The 25,089-nt window shown below is 39.3% G+C and overlaps 1 protein-coding gene across 1 annotated transcript in view; it reads right to left on the bottom strand.

The window, feature by feature from the left end:
* Window positions 1–12,652: 12,652 nt before the first annotated feature.
* Window positions 12,653–25,089, bottom strand: part of HMG20A (high mobility group 20A) — a 45,373-nt gene continuing 32,936 nt past the window's right edge. Inside the window, exons 6-11 of the mRNA XM_074155698.1 lie at window positions 24,828–24,960; window positions 24,427–24,458; window positions 19,689–19,764; window positions 18,624–18,839; window positions 17,829–17,972; window positions 12,653–15,471 (exon numbers count right to left, since the gene is read on the bottom strand). Of these exons, the coding sequence (XP_074011799.1) occupies window positions 17,836–17,972; window positions 18,624–18,839; window positions 19,689–19,764; window positions 24,427–24,458; window positions 24,828–24,960 (594 nt within the window). The 3' untranslated portion in view covers window positions 12,653–15,471; window positions 17,829–17,835. The remainder of the gene's footprint in view (window positions 15,472–17,828; window positions 17,973–18,623; window positions 18,840–19,688; window positions 19,765–24,426; window positions 24,459–24,827; window positions 24,961–25,089) is intronic.

Genomic DNA, 25,089 nt, shown 5'->3' with positions numbered 1-25,089 from the left:
CAAGTGAGAGCCGTTCATCTCTTCTGCAATACCCTGAAAACCAGTGTCCCTCCTCTGCCAGGGAATAAATTTTCATTTTCCCTGCTTTGGAGAGGGGAGCAGGAGGGGGGAGAAGGAGGGAATTATTTCCTCTTGTTCGCTTCCCGCATTAGTAAAGCCCTGGAGGTTATTTAAATGGTAACTTCAAAGGAGGTATATGATCGCTCTGTTTACTGCTGTAGGAGTCTCATTTTACACTCAGATTTAAAAGCCTCTCTGACTCAGAGGCAAACAGCATCACTTACAGGCTTTGGAGCTCCACAGATACAGCCACCTCAGGTGCAAAGGACCAGGAGGAAAGGCAGAGACAGAGAAAGGATTATTTTAATTTTTTTAAAAATCAGGGAATGTTGGATAGGAAGGGTTTTGAGGGACCTAACTTATTGGGCTTTGTAGAGAGCGATAGGGAATGGTTCCCCATTAATAGAGAGTCTAAATGCTCCAGCTGGGGAGTAAGAGGCTATTTGGTCTTTAGGACAGCAAGGGAAAAGAATTATCAAGAGCTACTGTGAAGCACCAGGACAGTTACAGAGGGAAGAAAATCAGAGATTCTCATGTACTGAGCCTCCCGCACACTTATCCACCATGCCTTTTCACCAAGTCTTGGGGCTAGAGTAAGTATTAGCTGCAGTTCTCCTCCTGGGGATGGCTGTGGGTCAGGCAATGGTAAGGCTCGTTACCAACAACCTTGGTAAGGCTTGTGAAGTAGATTCACTAATACAGCATTTAAAAAAATGCTCCTGGCACTTGGAGTGGAAGCTGCATTTGTGATGACTCTTTGTTCTCCTAAGCACTTATTTCTCAGTCTGACATTACAGGTGGATTTGGAAGGGAGATGAGGTTTAGAGATAAGGTAATTCCCCCCCTGCCAGATTAGACCCAGACGGTACAATGAGCAGTCCCTGTCGCATCATGCCACTACAGCTCCTTAACTACAGCCTAAACTCCTTTCCACAGTTTTCATGGCTGCACCTGGCTTTGGTCACTGAGAACCTACCACACATGTGAAATTCAGTTGGTGAGTTTTAATAATAATGTTTATAGGTGTGGTGTTTTTTTTTTTCCTGGAAGCAAAGCTCTACTAGAAAAAGCTCCTCCCTTCCATCTCTGCTTAAGCAACAAAGCACATGGAAGAAGAGGGTAAGATCAAAGAAACCATCTCCCTGAAGAACCTGAGGGTAGGATTTATAAATGCAAGTGCTTCTGCAATTGGGCATACGGACTTGCCCCTAAAACTCAAGCTGGTCAAACCTCAGAACTACGAATGTTCAACTAAATCTATGCATTTTTTCCCATGGGCATAACTAAAACTGAATCTTCTGACAGAAAGCCATCTTGACAAATTTTCTGACACATTCTCCCTAATACAGTCTACAGCAGAAAGCAGCAAAATTACGTGGTAGAAATACCACCTTGTGGGAGAAATAAGCTCCAGGTAGTGCCAGCACTTACATATGGTTGAATATAACTGCTCCAAGCTTATTTCAACTTCTGTCTCCATTAGGCTGGCAAATTATTGCATATATATTCATCTGATACAAAGAAAGTGGGCTCTTTGAAAGATTTTTTTTTTTTCTCCTCTAAAAAAAAAACCAAAAAAAAGGGTTGCTTTAATTAGAATCTACTGGCTAAAAGCCTTTTTTTGGAGCAATTGCATCAATTCTGTTCCATTAGCCACCATATGAAGCCAGATTAGGAAATAACTTGCTACATAGCTGAAAAAGAAAGTAAATGAGAACACTATAACAAAACCCTCTGCTTAGAAGCAATCAAGCATCCAAGGATATTGCGAGGGGTGTTGTGAAGAATGCATATCCTTATTTATGTATTTCATTCTCTTTCGAACGATTGCACTGTACATGAAAGCACAGGACTGACAGCAACAGCTAATGCTCTCAGAGAGGTCATGAACCATGGTGAGCATGTCAAGTTAGAGAAGGCAGATTATTTCTGCAAGCTCTAATGATAACCTCCATCCTAACAGATAGTCTTCCCTGTAGTTCCAGAGCATCCACTCTGAATGCCCCACAAGCATGTGTCAAAAGTTTGTGCTCTCTCCCGAGTTCATCAAGAACAGCTACCCAAATAACCTTAGTCTCTCTCCCGAGTTCATCAAGAACAGCTACCCAAATAACCTTAGTCTCTCAAGACAAAAAACTGTATTATCAGTTCCACATGCACCTCCACCACTTCAGCCAATACATTCAAAGGTCCACAGGAGATCAAAATTCTGCTCAAGTCCTAGATTATTAGAGCTCACAAGTGACAATGGCTGGGTCTTCAAGGTGTTCTGAAAGATACTAACTAGACAATACAGACATATTAAACAACAAGGCACTGCTTTTGCCAAATCTTTCCATCAGAGAATTTATTCAGACAGATGGGAGGGCTGTCCTCTGCAAGGCTCTGTTCTAGAAACTCAGATGAAAAACAAAATGTAAATTCAACAAGTGAATATTCATAAGATGAAAACTTCACAAGATTAGTTTATATTTAGAAGCCTTTGCTTGAGAACATACCTCCCAAAACCAGACATTTAAACTAACGAACCATCCAGACTGACACTAGCTCTGAACCTTCTCATCACAGAAGCTCAGCAAATGATGTCTCTTGGGAGATGTGGAGCTGATGGAAACCTTTCCCTCACGGGCAGCAACTGAGCCAGCTCTAGATCTACCAGTGAAGCCTAAATCTGATCTGTTTTATCCTGTTCTCTCCTCCCAACTTAACATGTTAGTAAAACAAGATTTCTCACGTGTTACTTGCCCCTTGGGTAGGAGGCAAAAGGTGGGAAAAGATCATTTTGATTGACCAGTTTTCTTCTCTACACAGCTCCATCCTCCCAACATGATGACCAGCTCCTAATCACAACGCATGTTTCCTGGCTGTGCCACTCCTTCCTTAGCTGAAACAGCACTCAGTATTCACACCTCCCCAGCCAAACCCCTTGTAGCAACCGGTCATTTCTTCTAAGTCTTAAAAAAAGCAGTAGAAACATGCTTCACCGTGACCCGAGTGAGGCGCAAGACTGAAATCCAGACGAGGCTAAGCAGTCCAGTGAAAAGAAGATATGGATTGTGGAGAGCTTAGGATCCTGAGAAACCAATTTTCTGTAATGGTATTATTTACTATGCAGTCTCTGTCGACAATGCACCCAGACAGGGCTCATTAGTATGCTAAAAATCAGTTTCTACACTGATACAGTTAAATTATGTACGGCTGTATGGATACTGATTTTAATAGTGGATCATTTCATTTTATTAATGAATCTACAACAAAATTAAGTATTTTGACATAAATATATATCAAGACTACACCTTTACACTATTAGGCAGACTACACCTTTATGCTTAAAGATGGTTAAAAATCACACTTCCATTAAATTGATAATTTCTGCCTAGGTGAAGAAACCCAGACAAAAGGTTATTTCTGGCTCCTGCACTCAGTCACGTCATTCATTCTCTTTTATCTACTATAGCTTCCCAATGCATTTTCTGACTACTATGCCATGCAAACAAAAAAGGGCTTTTTTCAGAAGACTACACGAGCCCTTTGACACCTCCTTGTATAGATACCATTTCTGCTTGCATTCTTAAAGACCAGAGCTTGAGGAACAACATTGAAAATAAGATTCAACTGCAATATTTATACTACTTTAGACAGCACATCTCAAACAGATATCAAAAGGATACCTTAAATAATATCAAAAAAGCCAACAAGGAATTACTATTTCCAACTCCTAATCCTCTTAAGCATACCCAAAACTATCATTGGAGGTAGATGATTTAACAGAATAACGCCTATAGATTTCTACTCAGATCACAGTGATATTGCCTGGACACTGCTGACACATAGGCTAAGACACAGCCCCTTTTTTCAGGCAGCCCTCACAAGTGGCCTGCTCAAGAACTCCGTCTACATCAGTTCTTTTATCATCCTCATCACTTAAGCATCCGAGTATCTTTCACTAGTATGTTGACCAACCATGAGACAGAAACAGTAGCTGTCACACACAGAAAGTTTATCCCAGAGGCTGGAAACGGAACCCAGATTATCTGGATCCAGGCTCAGTTCTTCCACCTCACCCTGAAGACACCTTCCTCTCAACAGATCTCCTAGCATGTGAAAAAGCATTGACCCCAGAGAGTGAAATGCTGGATTTGGGGAATTTACTACAAGAGAACTTCAGAGTCAAACTGAAATTTCCTATCATTAAGAAAAAGTAGCAGCAGTGATGGAAAGTAACAAAAGGGTTCCTTTAAGTGGCAGGACTGACATTTTTGTGATTTGAAACTCTCTCATTGCTAGGATTTTAAAGTGCTGATATTTTATCATCAAATTGGAACCCAGCTGGTAAGTATGGTAAGTATCAATAATGATACGAGAAACTCAGCAAAGAAATAGTGACCCCATTTATATGTGAAAGAGCATTCCCATTTTAGCTGAAGAAATGTATGCTTTTTCAGTCTTGTATTGCATTGCAGGAGCTCCTCTTTGATTTTTCTTAGGAGACACCCCATGCAGATTCCTCTGTGAAGCCGTACTGCAGGATTGGAGATACTGGATGTGTCTAGGGAAAGCTGCAGAGCCAGTTTTGGCTTCCCTACAGATTGATAATCCATAACCACAGATATAATTGTGAAGGCTGCAGATGAAGTCCTGGCTCCAGCAAATTCAGTGACTTAATTTTCATTAATTTCAAGGGGGCCAAAACTTTCCTCTGAAGCTTTGGCTCTGCAAAACAGTTGATCTAGTTGTGAAGTATCCACTACTAGATTAAATATGTCAAAACCACAACACAAACTGAACTGAGACAAACAAGCCTGATGCTGCATATTAGTTCAGGGCATAGGTGCGATGAAGTTAGTGCTTTCTGTCCTCTATAACCAGTGTTAACACCACATAATGTATTGAGGCTAGTTCAACAGACATGACATTGTGTGTCTCATTCATATTAAACAAATACTGCCTAGTAATTCAGCAACATCTAAATGTTTTTTAATATTCATGAAACTGTCTGTGCTTTTATCATGAGAAAGTTGTAAGACCACCCGTGTAAGAGGGCTGAACAATTCAGTTTTGTGTCCTAAGGCCTGGATGCTGATCTACGCCATTCTTCCTCACAGAACAGCTGTGTCTGAGAAAAGTCTAAAAGTCTGTCGCACTGCACAGTCAACTTTAAGTTCATTTTTGTTCCTTGTCATTGATTCCTCCTCTGTCTTTATTCTGCTGGTGCTTCAGCACCATTTCTTTAACATTATCATTGTCCTGGGCTGTAATCCACTGTGGGTTCTGCTACATCATCATTTAACTCAACTACTAAAAAACCTTGTTAGTACAAACTAAGTTCAGAATCCATTGTTGTTCTTGTGCCTGTCCGCACTGCCAAGCACATTTGACGCGTCTTTTCCTGTTGTATGGGACTGAATCAGGACAAAACAGATCGGACAAAACAAAAATCAGTGTGATAGGTCTCAGTAGACAGTACACAGCATAGTTTAACTAAAATTTGAATGTTTAGACAGCAATTGTCCATGAAATGCCGTGTGACACTCAGTATTGCTGGTTGACACTAAAGCAAAATTGCATCTGTGTAACAGTCACTTCCTAAGGAGGACCTTGGAATTCTTCTGCACTTACATGAGAAAAGGAAGTTCATACAACTTCAAAAGGATTCAGAGATGGAGCAAGCACCAAATGAATGACTCCATGCAAGCCAAAAGCAAACTCCAGCAATGAAGAGTCACAGGAGAGGCCAGGACTGAAGGCGAGAAGGGACAAAGATTGGAGTTGGGATATATATGGAGTTGGGAAGAAGACGTAGAAACCAAATCCTGCCTGTTGTTATGCCCATGAAAACCTGCAGAAATCAAAAGGCTGCATTAGTCCAAGATGGGATACTAGATTTGTAAACAGACCAGATGCACTACATATATATCTGTTTCCTGAAAGAAGGGAGATAACCCTCCAACTGCAAACAGGACTAGCAGAAAAAAAGATGCAAGAGATGTGATGACAAAAGCACCAGAATAAGACAAGCACGTCCAAGCATCACTACCAAGCTCAGCAAGTATGTTACAGAGTATACCTACACTTCATCTGGCTTCAAATTGTTCCTTTTGCAGGCAATAAAATTACTGCACAAATCCCAGAGAATAAACTGAGTTAACACCCCATTAAATACAACAGACTTTCAATTCAAGGTAAGGACGTGCCCAGATTAAGCTACCCCTGCACAAGCTGGCCCATGGGTAACATACATCAGTTCTACTGACTTACGGTAAGGAAAGAAAAAAACTGAGATGCTTGAGAGTGAATTCCATTAGGAGGAATTTCTACAAGGTAAGAAAGGATACATTCTTTGAAGCATGCTTAAACAATACAACATATTCTGCCATAAACATTCTTTCTACTGTTGAACGTATATCCCAAGGGAGACAGCCAGGAATTTGTTATATCGTGTATTTTCTTTTATCAGTAACATGATCTTGCCCCTCTCCCTACCCCTCAAGATTAAGCAGCCTTGATTTTATACCTGCAGTTTGGTTTGTCAGTATCTGGCTTGGAAACTGGTACCAGAGAGAATGGCACTGCTACTGGGTTGATTTGTTGCTCCTATTTCACAGAAGACAAGTCAATTTAAAACACTTATTTCCATAGTTTTGCCTTTTCTAAACACTTCAACTGCGGTAGTTGTGGGCCCCTTCCAAATTCACTACTCCTCCAGTGACACTCATTGAGAAAAAATTTTTCTATAGGAAAAAAAAAAAAAAATCTTTGTTGGTAGAGGCACTTGGTCGATTTTAGCTCCTTTTAGGCTGAAACAGCTTAGCACAAAGGAAGAGGGCAAGAGAGGGAAAGAAAGGCAGGACAGGAAAACACACAGATAAGGCAAACAGCAGCAAGTTAGGAGTTAGATTTAGATCTTCATGTAGTTACTGACAACTTTAGATGCTGAAAAGGGGATGGTTCTCCACAGCTCCTGTGTCATTTCAGTATACGGTTTCATGGAACAATGAGCCAAAATGCAAGCAAGATACCTCCAGAAAGGAGTTCCTGCTCTTCCCTTCTCTTCACTCTGATCCTCTGCTTGCTTTGCACAAACCCTACTGGTTGCCAGACCTCTACATGAGCTCAGCCAACTCACAATATGTATCAAAAACTTTCAGCAAGAAAAAAAGCCAGGTAGTTTTCTACTATTTTGATGAGTTAATGAAGCTCACAGTTGGGCAGGGATGCTCTTGGCTGGAGCAAGATCATAGTGAAGCTGGTACCACCATGCTGTATAGGCTCTAGCTCCAGAGACCTGGCAGTGCTGCTTAAGTGTGAAGCTGTTGCAGGCTCCTGAAATGAAAACCAGCTCTGCAAAGACACAGAACTACATAAATACCAACAGTCACAAAGCTTCCATCAGATGGATTTATGTATTCACAGCTCCTGCTAGTTAGGAAGCTAGGGAAGTCAGCTGTGCTCATTTTACATATCAGCCAACACACAGTATTAGCTTTAGCCAACTAGAAACCTTTATCACAGCCATTCCTTGCTGTCAGAGCTATGCAAACTGAGTTAATGTTTTATTCACCATACCAGCATTTCCTTGTAACACAAGAGTGCTTGCTGTACCCGCTTCCACCTGACCAGCCCTCCAAGCACAGTAGGAAAAGGATAATGTATCCGCATGAAATGAAGAAACAAAATAATTATTTAAAAAAAAAAAAAATCAACACTAAAAAGCCCCCCACCCAAAACACAAAACTCAAGAAACTGCCATCTGCCTAGAACAAAACCAGGGAATTGACTTAAGTTTCCACATGCAGAAGTTCTCTGGCTCTGGCTCCCCCTAACAGCCTTTTTCACTCTGATTTTGAGATACCAAGATTTCTCATTAGAGGGCACTGCTTCCCCCAGTAGAAAATGGGTTCTTTTCCTTCTGCGGATAGATGTTTCAGACATCTGGAAATGCACATTTACCACATAACTGTGAAGTCTTGAAACTAGGGTGCAGCTGGAATTCCATTTTCACATTTGCTACTCTTTCTGTTCAAAAGCACTTTAAGAATGTATGGAATTTTCAGGTCTGAATCCAAACTTACTGAGGCTAAAAACCATTTCTGCACTGGCAGTAGGTGAACATTAACCTCATGAGTAAATGCGAATTCTAGTCCTGTATCCTCCTATTCCCGCTATCTTTTAGATTTTTAATGGGGTGAGGGTAGAAGTTAATTCTTACTCACTTTTTTGGGAAAAAAAAAAAAAAAGGATCATAAACAGAATTTGACTTGGTGCATTTACATATGCCAGGGCCACTCGTTATTAATGCTAATAAGCAGATGAAAAATGACACCCTTCCCTCCTGCATATCAAGTTCATCACATGTGCTTGAAAGCCACATGCCGATAACACAGCTACATTTCTTCTAAAGGAGCAGATGCTCTACTTCTACAGAAGTGGTTTAAAAGAACTGAAATCTTTTGAGGACAATGTCAACACCCTCCATAAGCCATACTTACACACAAGGCAAACAGCATGTATACTGCTGTTTCAGCACATATACAACACCAATGCTAATAAAGCCACAATCCTTTCCGGGAAAGGGATTAGATCAGTTTTCCAGAGCTTTTCACTCTCCTGGACTCAGTCATCCTGCTGGCTTGCACTTCTGCTACATTTCCTGCATCTCTTCCCCCAGTCCAAACAGTTTACTTCTCTTCCTCCAATATTAAAGATACAAAACCAACTCAAGCAGGAATCTGAAGTGTCATAGAGGAAAAGAAACATCCTCTGAGAAGAAATAGAATACTAATACAGTTTTTAACACCTGATTTGAAGGGTGAGGAGTTGAAACAGTATGTTAATAGGCCTAAAATTTCAGCTTGGGATTTCTCTGCAAGTGTCCTGGGCTTAAGCAATATTATTTCACATAAATTAGATGAGGGAATTCTCTCTTGACTAACACTGGAACAGATTTAATAAAACTAAAACTGCCCATATGAGATAGAAAGAGAAATCCCATGGTACTATTACTCCAGATTGAAAACTAGACCTCCGATTCTCAGACAGCCAGGTATTCCGTTGATGGGATTCTTTACTCAATTCAAGGAAGCAAGATGGATACCTAGTAGCCAAAGATGACAGGCAGAACTCTTTATATGTAAGTATTTAGAACAAAAAGATCAGATGGATTTCAATGCACAGACATACTTCTACGGGAGAGTGACTTTCAGAGCATGAGTGAGCAAAGCTACAAACTTGTAAACAGTAGTTATTTAACAACTTCAGATGAACCATCTCATCAACAGGAAAAGAGAAAGCAGAGAATATTAGAATCTTTCTATATCTTATAATAACTTGCATCAATTCAACAACATATACACCATTATGATTTAATATCAACAAGACCAAATTTTTCAACCACGCTGTACATGGGGCGCAGGGCCAGCTAACATCAGCACCAGAACCCTGTTGCCAGGCCTGAGTGCAGATATGCACATAAGGAATGAATTCTAACAAATTGCTTAAGTATTTATGCTTACTATATTAAAATTAAACATATGCATGTTAGTAAGTCTGTAAGAGTACCCTGGTTATGTTCTTCATAATTACCTTTCTTTACTTTTCCTAAAGTTTATATTCTATAAGCAGTAGCGCTTGTGACCACCTGGAATCTTTTCCAGTTATCAGCAAGAGAATCACGGTTTTCCGTTTATTAAAACCAGAGAGCTTCTCAACTCTTTAATCAAAACTTTCCTTTGCACACGCCACAAGCAACCTGACTAAGAAATTAGCAAAATGTACTGATACCCAAGTTCCTTGGAGAACCTCGTGCTTCCACAATCTCTAATGTAAAGCAACTTTCCTTTTAGTATTGCAAAAAACCAATTTGTGCCACGCTCCCAATATGAACTGCTGGAGCCCCCAGCAAGCCCCTTCAGAATCCTGCTCTACTATTTACCATGCAAAAAAGAGATTATGTTCTCTTCCCTGAAACATGCAAGCGAGGGCAGAAGTTTTGCTACACAGAACAGTTTCTGATATTGGTGAAGTATTTACATATACTTGTAGGAGGTTGGGGGCTTAATTTCTGATGACACAAACCTGGATATAAAGACACAGCATGAAGGAGATAAGGAGCATTCGGAATAGAACATAGCTGGTTAACAACACGCAATGGCTTCAAATCCCATTCACGGCTTAACTGGGTACACTGTTTTCAGTACTTAAATGTATTCTCAGTAAATAAGTATTCCCAGATATTTTTTGAAGAACACATGCTTCCTCAGGATTTTTGCTTTAAAAGGGGGCTTTCTTATTTTTTCTATTTCTGATATATAGCACTCATGTCGCAAGTAATTTGGGGAGTCAGTATTTATGAGTGTAAGTCTAGTCAACTCAGCAGAACCATTCACAAGTAGAAAGTTGACCTCATGCTTAAGCACTTCAGGACCAGGACCTAAAACCCAGTTTTAACCATTTTCACATGACCCAATTCTCCACTCAACTGAACAAACAATCCCTTCTCTTACATTCTCTCTCTACTTCTCCATCTCTATGCAGATCTTCTCAAATATTACTTCAGCACTTCATGAAGCAATTAACAGAACTGATGGCATTTCAGCATTAGTTTCCCTTATTGGGATTCGTATGCAAATAAAACCTGGATAGTTTAAAATAAACATTGATTTTCAAAGCTACAGAGCTGTCTGAACACTGTGTTGTGGCTACAGATAGACACAAACACAATAAGCTTGTGTTGCATTTGTCCTCATACTGGGGTGAAACATAAGTCAAAGATGGAAAATGAGATAATAGTAGATCATTCATCCCAACTCCCTCCCAAAATAACTTTGAAATAAGAGATCACACACTAGCCATAGTTGAGCAATATCCACCATTGGCATCACACCTCTCTACGGTGTTTTTCTAAGTTAGAAGACTTTAGAGTAGGTAGCCACATGCTTTCATGTCTAGTATGATTTGTACAGCCACCTTTTCCTCTTTTTCATTACTTTGGTATGAATATTCAGAAACTTGAACAGGTCTCTATATGCCAGTAATAGTACAGACTTAAGCTTCAAACCTTCACAAACTCCAATTTTTATATCTTCAGATACACAAGCCATCAGTGTCTACTCATTAAATAATAAAAAACAAACCCCCACAGCATAAGAATTACAAGTTTATTAATATAAACCATAAATCATTTTTTTATAAATGGTATTCCTTGTATTACATAATGGCTGTGGATATTTTACCACATACCAAAATGGTACAATGCATACAAAATCCAGAGATTTTGCAATTAAGATGGCAAGTCATGAATATATTCAAAAAAGTTAAAGAAACCCTCATTACTATGAGCAATGAGGAAGAAAGAAGCAGCAAAACTATTCCGGGTTTCACAAGCAGAAAAATTCTACGGTAGAAGATAGGCCTGAGTGTAGTTTTTCAGATTCCAAATAGATTATCAACAGGAACTTGCCTGAGGAAAGAGGAAGTGATTTTTTCCTTTTAAAAGAACGCAAAGCCCTCAAACCCCCTTAATTTCCCTTAAATGATTATTAATCATGGGTCCAATTGACCAGCAGCAGAGTAAACGGGGTAACAAACAAAAAACCAGTGAAACTATTTCACTACACTACATCGTCTTAAATTGAGCATGATTGACCACCATCTGCTCCTGATGCCATGTACGGCACCACAGCTTAGAAACGGAACTAGATTTTTGTCTTATAATGAACTTATTGCAGCTTTGCTCTTACTTTTTTCCTCCAGGTGTGCACCTGTTTCACTATTACCTTCTCCAACTCTGGACTAGCCAGTGTCACTTGGCATCTATTCTCCTGCAGGAGACTTCCCTATAATCTTTTATAATTTTTTATGTCTCTATCATTTCATAATTTGTGCTTTACACGATCTCCCAAAGCATTGTAAATCTAAATGTGCAGTCTGTCCCAGATAGGAGATAGTAACCAAACCAAGCCTGTTGGTATACACCAGGCATTAATTTGGCAATCAAAATAACGATATATGACCACAAAAGTAACATAAACACATGGCTGTTTACAACTTTGTGACCTCAGAAAGAGCACCAGTGCAGGCAGAAGTCAGCCAGACTCCTCCAGAGTACAAGTTTCACAAGGCTACAGTTTGGCTCCATCCTCAGCAAGCAGGAGGGAAGATACGTGATAAAAATCTAGTAGGGGAAAAGAAAACCAAGTGGAGGGCAATAGGTATGATAAAGAAGGTTCTTCTAGGAAGAGAAAAACACAGTGGTGGGAAATTAGGGAGGACAAAGGAAAATAAGGATGTCAAAAAAAGGACTGAGGGAGAGACACTCACAACGTTTTTAAGTTACTCAAGTTGGGGAACAACGATGACAGGAAGGGCCTTGATGACAATTAGCTATAACCAAAGAACTCTGAAGTTTTCATCACTGTAATAACTACTTCCTTTAGCTTTTTCAAAGGGAGACACGCTTATGACAGAGAGGGGAAAGGACACATTATTTTCTTTCAACGGTTAATGTGGAGTTGCCAAAATCTCTCAGACAAGAGAGCAATGCTAGTAATAGTTCCTTCTTGAAAATGCAGTTAAAATTGAATCAGAATGGATTCAATGTTGAACAATTTTAATGAAGCAAGTGTCAAACAAGCACATCAACTTCTTAAAAACAAAGAAACTCCAAAGTTTAATTACAAAAATCATTGTACAGAAAACTTGGCATCTCAACAATTCCAAACACATTAATCCAGCAAATGGATTCTGTTCTCATATATTTCTCTTAACATTTCTCTAAGTGACAAAAACATTTTATTCTGCTCTTCTCCTTGACACCCACTTCATTTTTTACTTTTTCTTTTTTTTTTTTGTATCAGCCAACACTGAAAAATGTAAACTGAAGTGACACTCAAAAAACACTGGAAAGAAAAAAAAAATCCATTTTTATAGGGTTAATCAAGGTAAATAAGAAGCTTCTTAGTGAGACAAAACATCATCTATCATGTCATCAGTGAGAAAGAAATTATTCTTTCCCTAAATGCTTTTAGATAGGTTATACCACCTCCCCTCCTTCCTCGTGGGAAAAAGCAAAAGATTTATCAGCCCCCAGCTAATAATATCACCTTAAATTTCCTAACCCATAACGCTTGCATGCTACTCAACAGAATGATGCATTAGCAGTATGTCACAAGCTGAGAGTTGCATTGAATTTATGTAAGCAGGGGCAGCCTGCAGCCACCCATACCTTATTTACGGTATGTCTATGTCACAGCCTGGAATTGCATCCTACCATCATATTACATCGCAATTTCTGGAGTCTTTATGGGATACAACTCCAGATATTAGGTAAGATACTGTGCAGAATTTTGTAAATCAGCTTTTGGCTATGCAGTGCATTTTGGCCACTTCAATACAATTCAAATATCAGCAATTCTAAAAAACAAGATACACCCAGGAGATGAAGGTATCGGCACTTCTTCTGGAGACATTATTAACCTGTAGGATTTCCCCCCTGCACAACATTTGTTATAGAATCCACTAAAGTTCATGCCAACATCAGCTGGTCTCATTCATGCTAAGGGAAATGGAGGTCAATGCAGCAAATTGAGGTTCCTTTTTGTGAAGTCTTGAAAACGAAACCGAAGACAAGAGAAAGGAGTTTCCTCCTCAAAGGAAGACTTGAATTTACATGGAAATCCTTGCTGCTTGGCTACAGCAATAAGCCCATGAGTAAGCGGAGACCTGACATACAAGGTGTTGACCTGGAGATGGCTTCAGGCAAGCATGAAGTCCATGTGTACAGCGTGGGAAAAGAAGAAACTGCTTTTTAATCTTCAAATACTTGCGTTACAGATACATTAAAGTGATGCTGACTGCAATGCACTCCAGTGATGAAAGCAATCTCCAATTCATAACAGGAAAACCTTAAAGATTTCTTAAGGATGAGCAAGGAGATTGTCATGTGGAAGAAAGAGGATTTCAACCACTACTGCAAAGTCCAGAGATGTCCAACAAGTGCTCAACCAAAGTCTGAATTAACAGTTGGACGGGAACCAAAGGGCAGCAAATGATTTGCATAAGTTAGTGCAGACAGTAGATGCCTTCATCTTTGACAGGAGGTGCAGAGTAGCTCAGCAAGATTTCAGACTCCAGCATGCGAAGTTCTACTTGATGCAAGTGAAAGGCCATTTAGGTCACACTGGAACATAATATGACGAATGCTATAGGCTCCACAGGCTGTACTTTAACTGTACAAAAGGTGAAAGCACTTACGGGCTGTAATGTAGAATTCCGTGGGCTGCTATGTGGACCTAGCCGCTAATAACTTTCTCTGCTGTAATAATTAACGCAAAAATACATGTGCTGCTTACAGGTATATTGCTTCCCAGCACTGTGATTCGAGGAGGGCAGAAAAAACTGCAATCGACCTGCCCATTTCTCTTTTTATAGAATACTGCTCTCACCATGAGATCACTCTCTCAAAATCAAGACAGTAACATTAAATTAGACTGAGCAACATATCAGAGGAAGGGCAAGCTTTGTGTTTTTAGTCTAAAATGAAGATTCCTATTTTCCCTGAACTAGCGTTTCACTTTCTATCATGATTACCACTGAGTTTTGCGGCAGTAAAATGCTTCACCAAACGTTTTCAAGAGATAACAGGAGACCTTCAGAGTAGAACAAGATGCTACGTGCAAGAGAGGTGCTTGAAGAGAGCGGGGAGAGAAGAAGTCTGTCTCATAGTAGAATCAAGCCACAAAGCGCCAATCACAGCCAGTCTCTAGCAGGGAGCCAACTCACATTGTAGAAGTTGCAGGCTAACAAAAAACAACAGGATTCTGCTTAAAAAAAAAAGCTTATATAAACATAGCAGGCAGGGTAGGACAAGACAGTGCACCAAGGAAGACAGGCTGTTATAGCAGAGAACATAAGCGCTGCTATCCAGTACTGCAAGTATCAGATAACACGATCAAAAGAAGAAAACTAAAGCAAAAGAAGGTAATCCCACAAGATAAACACGAAAACCAAAAAGTAAATGACACTAGAAGACAGCAGGCAATATAACACATCAAAGTTATTACTACAACACGTAGGTTGACTTCATTTCACGAACGGCGAGATTTCATCTCCACAGTCAGCCCCATCTACAGAACATATGCACCTCACACCCAGCAAAATTAATAAGAAACTGAAGATTGCACAAAAGTTGCATGCTTTTAAATGTTTACACAGAGGACAGTTCCAAATGTTTAGTGGGTGGTGTCCGTGGCTTCTTAAGACCTTTTAACGCATTGATCTGTTTGTCTCACTGACCACAAAGGCAGGGACCAGGACCAACCTGCAATTCTGCCTCCCACCCCTAGTCTTTCCCTCATGGCTTCTTATTCCACACTGGCCAAAAAAATTTTGTAAAGCATCCCTGGGTCACGAGACCTGCAGACGAAACAGAAAAATAAGCGTTAGAAGACTGCGAGCTGCAAGCACTAAATAGGCACCGTGACATTACTTTTTGGATGGTTTACCTGGAAACACAGTATTAAGAAGTACAGCAAAGAAGCCTACAGAGATAGAACTGTAACTGAATTCCTGTTCCCATCCAAAGAACACAGTGCTAAATAATGAAAAACTTCCTTTTCTCCCCCACATATGGTTTGCACAAAGAAGTTCTCTTTACCATGCGGTACAGAAAAACAAAAAGATGTGAATAGTCAAATAGTCACTAAATACAATGTACCGAGCCACCAAAAGCCATTTCAGTTCTGTGAAGTACGGTAGTTTCCAAGAGTATCATAATAAACTTTTTTTTTTCCTATGAAATTGATTTGTAAGATGTCTTAAGCTCAAACAGACCATTTGGTTGACAGAGATTACATTTAGGAGAATATACTTCATATGCATGTTAACAAATGACGATGACAGTCTGCTGACACAGTTTATTGGATGCCAGCTGGACCTTTCTATCCAAAGCTTCCTTCTTTTCTAGGGAAGCCCTACTTTTGTCTAGGTCTGCATTCAATAAAGCCCAACCTTCTTCCTTTCTAAGATTTTATCAAAAAAATATAATCATTGCCAACTGAACATCACTGTAATTAATAGCCCTATAAATTACTTTATCACCATAACCAGTCACACACACGTATTTATATAATGAAACTAGGTGATTATTAATCACACTTTTAATTGCGTCACACTGCTGCTGAAAGGAGGGAGGGGGAAGAAAGGAATAGAGTCCTATTTTTCAAATATAAAGTGGAAGGAGTAATTCTAAACTGAGAGTTATTTTTTCCAAACCAATTACAGCTGAAACCAGTTTATGCAAGAGAAAGATATTTGCATTGTTATGAACACAGAAAGTGCCCATCATTTAGGAAGTGAGACTCTGCCTGACACGAGAACCAAAGTCTAATTTTAGTAGCCTTGAGGTATGATTTTCTGGCAAGGTGTTTAAAGGACTAACATCTGTTTCAGGGCCTGTCATGCCCTTCTAATAACTGATTGATGAGAAACTACTTTCCCTCTTATGCATCCTGCAAAACCTCCCCATCCCCTGATTCTCTTTCTGAGCTTAACAGTGCTAATTGAAAACAGTATACGAAAATGAGGAGGTTGATGAGCTACTGAAAAATCCCAGACCTGGATCGACAAGCTGTTCCCTTCATAAATAGCAGCAGTAAAGACACTTCTTTATTCTGCTGGGAGCTCAGTCATCTCTTGGAACTATAGTCCGTTCCATCTGGCTACCCTCTGGAAGGACAATGATCTTTTAGCTTAAGCCACACTATAATGGGGAACGCGTAATTAACTGTTCTACACAGTATCACAAAAGGTCAGAATCAGAAGGGATGAAAAGCCCTGTCTTCATATTTGCAGATGGCACAACGCAGCTTTATTTGCATTTCTAAACACTACTCAAGGCATGCACAGTAGATCTCTACATAATAAATGCTTAAAGAATCCAGATATGTACGTAGTTAAAATAGAAGTAGGCAAACACCTAATTGCTGTCTAGTGCTTTGCATCATGGGGGAAGAGAGGGAGTAAGTGGTGTGGGAAATGCAAAGCAGCACAATAGTGCAGAAAGACTGGTATTTCTTTGTTGATTTCTTTTTCTATACAGTTCCTTATTAAAGTTTTCTAAACTGTTAAACAGAAGCAAAACTACAGAATGATGAGCTCAGTAATCATCTACGCATAAGCCACATGATCATTAAAGTGTCAGCAAATGCTACATACAGCCTAAACTGCAAATCAGTGCTTCGTTTACACGTAAGCCTTCATATCCAGGTGAGCTTGACTACAGGTGCTACTGAGCAGGTAGTTGTAGGGTATTTTCAGTTTATTATAGCGATGAGTTCACCTGTAACCTCTTGAGACAAAATTTCTCTGTGACCAGATTCTACAATTAATGCAGAATTTTTCAGATTTACTTCACTCAACAAATTAGTCACCCTGTTACTAAAACGTAAATAATTTTTCTTCTCTCTCTTTTTTTTTCTCACCATTCTGTCACTATTATTCACCTTACACAAATACAACAAATATTAGGACAAACAGCTATTTGTCTTTATACAGAAGAGGTTGGAGCCAAGGGGAATTTCAGAACCCTTTAATGCTGTTGGTTATCTTCAACCCCATTTGACTTTCATTAGGTCAACCTGCTCCTGTGGCTTTGAGGAAGAAACTTTTTGAGTGCACAATATGGTGAGATGGGCACAAGAATCAGTGTCAGAACAAATGCCAGAGGTACAGAGAAGATGCAAAACAAAAGCAGGCTAAGAGAGAGCACTTACCCACTCACTAGCGTTCAAGTCTGTTTACCACATCTCGAACTGTGGCTATGAGGTTCTCGTTCTCCTGTGGGTTCGCCATAATAATACTGTGCAGCCTATTCATGTAGGAATCAATAGTCTCCATCGTGGGTGTTTCCCCGCTACCTACAGTTTACACAGCAAAATGAGCCACAGAATATTTAGATGATCGCAGCAATTCCAAAAAAGTTAAGAGTATATGCTAAGGGCAATTTGTGCCAACATACAAACTGCTATAGGAGGTGGTTTTGCCATGCACTCTCTCTTGTGACAGACTCTGTAAAATGACGTCCTCCTAACTCCGCAAAGTTAGTAGTACCAAGGATTTCAGAACTAATGAAGCATCGCTTTCTTTGATTCGGGTCTCATAGTTGATTGTAACAAACTCCTTCAGTTGGGCATTCATAGAATCTAAGCGCATTCCCTGGCATTTGACAATACAGATGTAGTTATTTCTTTTTATCAAGGAACTTGCAGCTCCTGTCTTTTCTATTTAGTAACACTTTCACAAAACAAGTGAAGGAGAGCAGGGACTCTTTACTAGGAAGAGTTAGAACAGTAAGAAAAAAAATGCCACGTTCAATTGAAGCACTGACACTGAACCTTCCCCTGCATGCATTTTAAGATTTCATTATTTAACACAAGAAAAGCTCAGAAACGACCAAGACCATAGAACTACAACAGCAGGCCATGTGTTGTAAATTCACAACATTGTAGAAACATCTGAAGTTAAATTTCACAGCCCAGTCAGTCATAAGAAAAAAAAAAAAGTCTTACCTGGTAGCGGGACTCCAGCAAAGCTGGTTGTGAGAGCTTGGCGTAAAGTCTCTAGATGCTGCTGCAGCACTGTGTTACGGCTACGCTCCTGTATCACATCTACCTCCAATTTCTCCACTGCGGTACGCATACTCTCAACATGTTTCTGCAGAGCAGCATTCCTCTCCTCAAACTCCATGTTGGATTTACGCAGCTGCCGCAGCTCAGCTTCACGTGCTGTGAATATCAACCCATTCCCATGTAGTCAAAAAGCTATAAAAAATGTATCTATGATTGGTAGGCAATGAAGCAGTGCTCAACTGATGATTACAAATGGTGCAGTTTTGGTTTATAGATGAAGCACCGATGGTGCCTACAATAGTACTTAAATAGACTTAATTTCTAGAGAGACAGACAAATTAGAAGACATTCAAAGCATCAGAATGTAAGTGAATAGGGGAATTGATTAGGAAGGAAGACTGCAAGACTGATTTCAAATGCATTCAGTATGATATTGCTTAACAGCAGTGGTACGAGGCCTACAGATAAGATGCTAGCTAGAAAAATACATTTCTGTTTACCATCAGGAAAGGTGTCTGAATCTGAAGTCTGTTCAGTCAAGAAAGTTCCCAAGAAATCTGGCAAAAAGTCCTAAACTTTTGGGACATGCAGCTATGAAAACCAAATAGAGTAACAGAAAATGTATCAGTGGATTCTTCAACATATCCAGGGTTAAAAAAAATACTGCTATCTAGCATGAATCATAATCATACCATATCTTGGGTATTTCTTTACCCTATAGAACAGCAGATCCAGCTTGGAATGGTTGGAACAACAGCAAGTGGAGTTCAAACACCAGAAACATTCTCCAAACAAGGACAGTTTCAGAAGACAAAGCCAGGAAAAACTGCTGTTGCTGCCACCATGTTCGTCTAGAGGTAAGTTAATATCAAAAACACTGACCAACAATACCCAAGTCATTACTTGAGCTGGGATGGGAGAGCGCAAGGACTTTTCAACTAGACAGCACCTGGCAAAAACTTTGGAAATGCAAAGAGGTGGCGGCCTTGCAAAAGTTTAACTTACCTTTACTATGATTCAGGAACTCTTCCGTGAAGATTGGAATATCAAAAACAGACCTCTCCTTTGTATCTGCTTCCTTCTACAAAAGAAAAGAGTCATACATAGCTAAATACTGTTAATTTTTGGGAATTCATTACATTGTTTTGATCAAAAGAATAGAAAGAGAGGGGAGACCAAAAACTGAGGCAGATCAAGAGCTGGGTGGATGGAGGACACTTCCAGATCTTACCAAGAAAGGCCAAAGGGTAGGTCTCAGCTTTTTAAGATACAGGTTTAATAAAAGCCAAATACCATTCTCAAGAAATGCCATATAGCATACTAAAATATACCCTTTTGCTGTAATGAAATTACACATCAGAATCATTCTGTTTGAAAACTATCTGAATTCATATATATTTTCTACTGGAAAGCACTCCACCATGAACCAACTGACACATTCTGAAATAGTCTACACAGGAATATCAACAAACAGGAGATAGAGAGCAAAATGCACAGTTAGTTTCATGGTTGTCTTTCACTACCAAACTGGAAAAGAAAACAGCCAGGAAAAAGAACAGCTAAAGGAACAATAAGCTACTTTTCCACAGCGTACCAATTCCACGTCTGTTCCAAACTGGAAGAGAGGTCTTATTTTAAACATTTATATGGATGCTGCCACTAATGAAAGTGTATAAACATGATTTGTAAGAATCTATGCAGTAACCTGCTTACAGAATATGCAGTATCTTGGGAGGATAAAGGTGAGTACTTTTAAAGCAGGAAATGCTCTATACCTTAAGCAAAAAAAGCCTTGGATTTGACTCAAGGAAAAAAAACTACCATAAGATACTTCAGTCACCATTTCTACACGTCAAAATCAACAGAAATTAGTGTTTGTTTTAAAGCCTTGTCTTGACAAAGATAATGCAAATTTGGTTTGATAAACTGTAGCAACTACAATCAACCTGTTACTTAATATAGAAACAGTTAAGCATGAGAGAATCTCTGTGGAAAAAAGCTTTTCAAACCTTTCAAACACCTTGGTTGATAATGTACCATGAATTCATCCTCCAAAATTATGTAGTGTCAAATATGATTTAGTGCCCAGCAGAAAACCAAAATGTTTAACAGCTGATAAGGGAATTCTGGCACCTGAGCTCAGAGTATCATACTGGTGTCTGCCACAAAGGGGCTAGACAGGGTGAGCTGAATGCCATTTGGCAATCAACCAAGATAGATAAGACTAGATGGAACTTCAGATACTCTGCCTTTACCTGGGGAGACTCTCAATGGATTGTTTTTAAAGTAAAGTAACAGATGAGGTGAGTTTTATTGTCTGATAGAATTATAGCTGGGAAGAGCTCTGTATTTGCTGAGTGACAACTCAAAGCTCACTTGGCCTGAATCGACTGAAGATGCACTAGAAACAGACAGGACTAGATGCAGGGGGAACAAACCTTCCCAGCTCTGTGAGACACAGTGAGTAGGGTATCACTAGGGGTTCATGATCACACACGCTCTTCACTGAAGTTTTAATACTGGATACTGTAGGGAAAAACTCTCACAAGTATCTATTTAGAAATGAGAAGTTATGCACAGAAGGCTGCATAGTGCATCTATTTTTATGGAAGACTCCCTAGACGGCTAGGAATTTAACCCCAAACCCTAGGATCTCAACATTAATAACCATTAAGAAATGTTGGCAGTCATGAAGCTTGGTTAAACCACTTACAGGACATCCATCTTGGATGTTCTAATTCACGCTTACTATGTCTGCCTGTGTGCAAAGAGGTACTGGCTTGGATTGTCGCTGGCTCCTAGGGAACAGACAGTGGAGGAGAGAGTACTGTGAAGAGGAGAGGGTATTCTATTTGCAGCCCAAGGATTCAGGTTCTTCAGGTAAAACAAAAAAAAAAATAAAAAATTAAAGCAATTAGATGAAGCTGTTCAGCTTCTGAAAGGCAATGAAGAAATTCTACTAAACAGAAGAGTGATAATGAAAACCACCAGCGCTCTTCCATTACAGAATACATTACCCAGCACATAAAGGATCCTCCTGAGAACTCTGAAGTACTTAAGTCACTCTGAGGTTCCCTCAAGATTAAAACCATATGGTTTTGATTATCTCCTATTGAAAAGGCCCAGTCTGTTCAGGTTGCATATCATTTTGTCATCCCTCAAATCAAAAGAGAACCAAAATTATTGTTTCTATTATTGTTTCAATTACTGTTGCCTTAAAGATGACTGAGATGCTTCCAGACTGTCAACAAATAATACCATTCTCATCTGGCTATTAGAACTGAGATCGATCTTTGGAGGTTCCAGAACAAAACAGACTTGAAGTTCTTAGAGACATGGTGAAGTATGATAAAGAGAAAGATGAGATTTGGTGTGGGGGGTGTTAAGATCATCCTTCTTTGTATGGTCAGGTGCAGACAGTGTAAGGAACAGATACAATACATAATATTTCATAAAAAAAGGGTTCTCAGAGCAGATGGTTTTCTTCTTGTGTGCTCATACTATGGCAGCCATTTCCCTATCTTCAAAGGCTGTAGATATTACCACCAGGCAATTCCTAATCTCCCTGACTCGCGTGTATAAATTTTTGAAATCTTGCCAGTAAAAGTTTGTGTAACGGACTGCATGAAGCTAGACCTACTCTGAATCAAACAGCTTGAGGAAAGAAGCAATAACAGAACAATGGAGAACAATTAACAATGGGTTGGTCACTGTTGATGGCAATAGTTCCAGTAAATACTGCTATATGCCATATTTATGAAACTAGGATTTGGAGGAAGAAAAATGTTTCATGCCCACAGATAAGCTCATTGAGACAGTGTCTCCATGGTTTCATGGCTATATATTATTAAAAGTTTCCTCTCACCTTCCCAAGCCTCATCTTTTTTTATTTTTTTTACAATTATTGGTATTTGAATTGTTCATTGCAATACTTTTTGGAGGTCATCTCTATATACAATATTTAAAATTAGTTCAACACAGATTCACAGAAACTAAATCATGAACACCTAAGTGGAACAAGGGGAGAAGGAAATGTTTGCTTGACCTTATGTTCCTATATTCTCTCAAGAAATAATTTAATCACATCAAACCTACTAATCACAAACACAATAATAATAGTCCATCTGAATAAGCGAAAGCAGCAAGACAACAAAAAGCTTTAGTCTTACATCCAGTAACAACTTGAGTACATGCTTCTAAAAGCAATCTAAATCTTTTCTGCTTCTTCCTTGCATGTGCAGGATGATAATCCTTGACTCCTTTGTGGAAAAGATGTGAAAGCATATCAGGAGATAAGCATGTGGAATTTCATAATATAAGGGTGAAAAATGCTAAGCAAAAGCATAGGCTTTCAGAAGAGCACGCCTCCCTAACATGTTGCTAGCTCAACTGTGTAATAACTATTTGATGAAGCTTAAAAGCAGCACAGGGTATGGAGAACTCCTTTTTAACCGCCATTATGACATAAGATTTCAGCAGTGATAGCGTGAGCGAGAAGGACGAGAGGTAACGCTCTGAATTTGCAGCTTCCCACCTGTGTAATTCAAAGGTTATGTAAACGTCACAGTCAACCTAGAACTTGAAGCCTTCTGGAATCTGGTTTTGTACAATTAAAGACAAATTTAGATACAGTAACTACAGAATCAGAAATCCTGGGCATCGCTTACTTCTAAAGATTAATTTTACTGCATGTACTTCTTTTAAGAGTTAATAAAAAAAGACATATCGAAGACATGCTAACAAAGCATTTTCCTGGAAGTGAAACTTATTTTCCTAAAAGTAGACAAGACCAGTAGTTGCCCCTCAGCAGTGCACAGCCTTGTTGCTATTGTAATGATCACATTAAAAAGCAACTTGATTGCCTTCCCAAGGCAAAAAACCTCACAAGGAAAAACAGATCTTTCAGAAAGGCCTACTGCTTACAAGTGAAGAGGCTGTGTATAAACAAGATTTTTCATTGCTTTTTGTTTGCAATTTATTGGTAACCATGACAGAAGCTCTGTGGCCCCAGGTAATACAACTGGAGAGAGAAAGTTTCAGCACTCCAAGGGGAGAGATACCATAGTGAGCCAGGATGCACAAGATTTGTGATATATTTCATCAACTAAAGCACAGGCATCTTATTGCCAGACATTATTACTCTTTTCCAATATTTACATCTGCAAAGGGAGGGGCAGGGCAGGAAGAGGTTTAAGCCAGAGATGTCTCAATGATTTGGTTACTTTACCCATTTTCTTCTCAAGGAAGCCACAAGCATTCATGCTGCTGCAGAAAATCAGTACCTCAAAACAGCAACATAAAGGTGCTAACTTGGAAGGTTTATCCAGGTCTCAAGCTATTTCTAAGATTTACCTTGATGTTTACTTACCAAATAATAATTAAAATTCTCTGCTTTGAAAAATTTCAAAATAAAAGTTTTGCAAGTTGAAACTCTTAACACACCAGATACTTAAAGGCTCAATTATACTGACTTGCACCCATTGATTTATTTAACATCACAAAACAGATCTATGTTTTAAGTGTACCCTGCACTCCCACTTTATCTCAGATCATAAGCCCAAGAGTTACTAAGACTCAGTGGTTTCTAACTTTTGATCAAAAACTGCACAGGAAGAGGAAGAATTGATACTGTAAACCTCTGATTAGGGTCTTTAACTGGCATAAACTAGTTTTTGACTTCACTAGAAGCTTTTGTCACCTGAAAGTCTACCCACCGATGTAAGGGTAGAATGAAGATGTTTACCTCATGATCATGGGCTTGCTGTCTTGCTCCATCTGAAAAAGAAAAAACAGACAAGAAATACTCCAAAATGCATAAGATTTGAGAAAACAAGAACTAAAGAATTAAAGAGTTTCACAACCATAATTATAGACAGAAAACCTGTGCAGCTTTCCTAATAAGTCACATAGAAGCTGTGTCTAACTTGGATGCTTTCAATGCACACCCTCCAATACAATCTAGATACAGCTAAATTTCCATAAATCTAATCACTTTACACACAGCTGATGCAAATGCCATAAAAAGAACACATTCACATTTTAACAAGCCTTTAAATCAAAGGCTTCAAACGAGTGTCAGGCTACATGACTAGCTGGGAATCTTCTGTTGTTCTAGCTAGCACATATTTTTATCCCATTCAATACCTTGTCTGTGTGATTTGCCTTTTTGTCTGTCCTGTGCTTTCCTGCTAAAGACTTTGTAGGCTTCAGTCTTCTGATACTGCTCCAGCTCCCGCATATAACGCTCCTTATCTCTATCTGCTTCATCAAGGTATCGCTGAAACAAAAAAGTCCAAGAGTTTCAGGGAGTTTCCTCCCCTTCAGGAGGAAGGGAAGAAAAACAACTTGTCAGATGAAGTGCTGATCCATTTCACCTATGCAAACAGGAAAGGAGTGAAGAAGCAAT

Source organism: Numenius arquata, chromosome 11, assembly GCF_964106895.1.
Source record: "Numenius arquata chromosome 11, bNumArq3.hap1.1, whole genome shotgun sequence".
Taxonomy (NCBI): domain Eukaryota; kingdom Metazoa; phylum Chordata; class Aves; order Charadriiformes; family Scolopacidae; genus Numenius; species Numenius arquata.
Note: the sequence above shows the minus strand (reverse complement) of the source record. Positions and strands in the feature narration are given on the sequence as shown.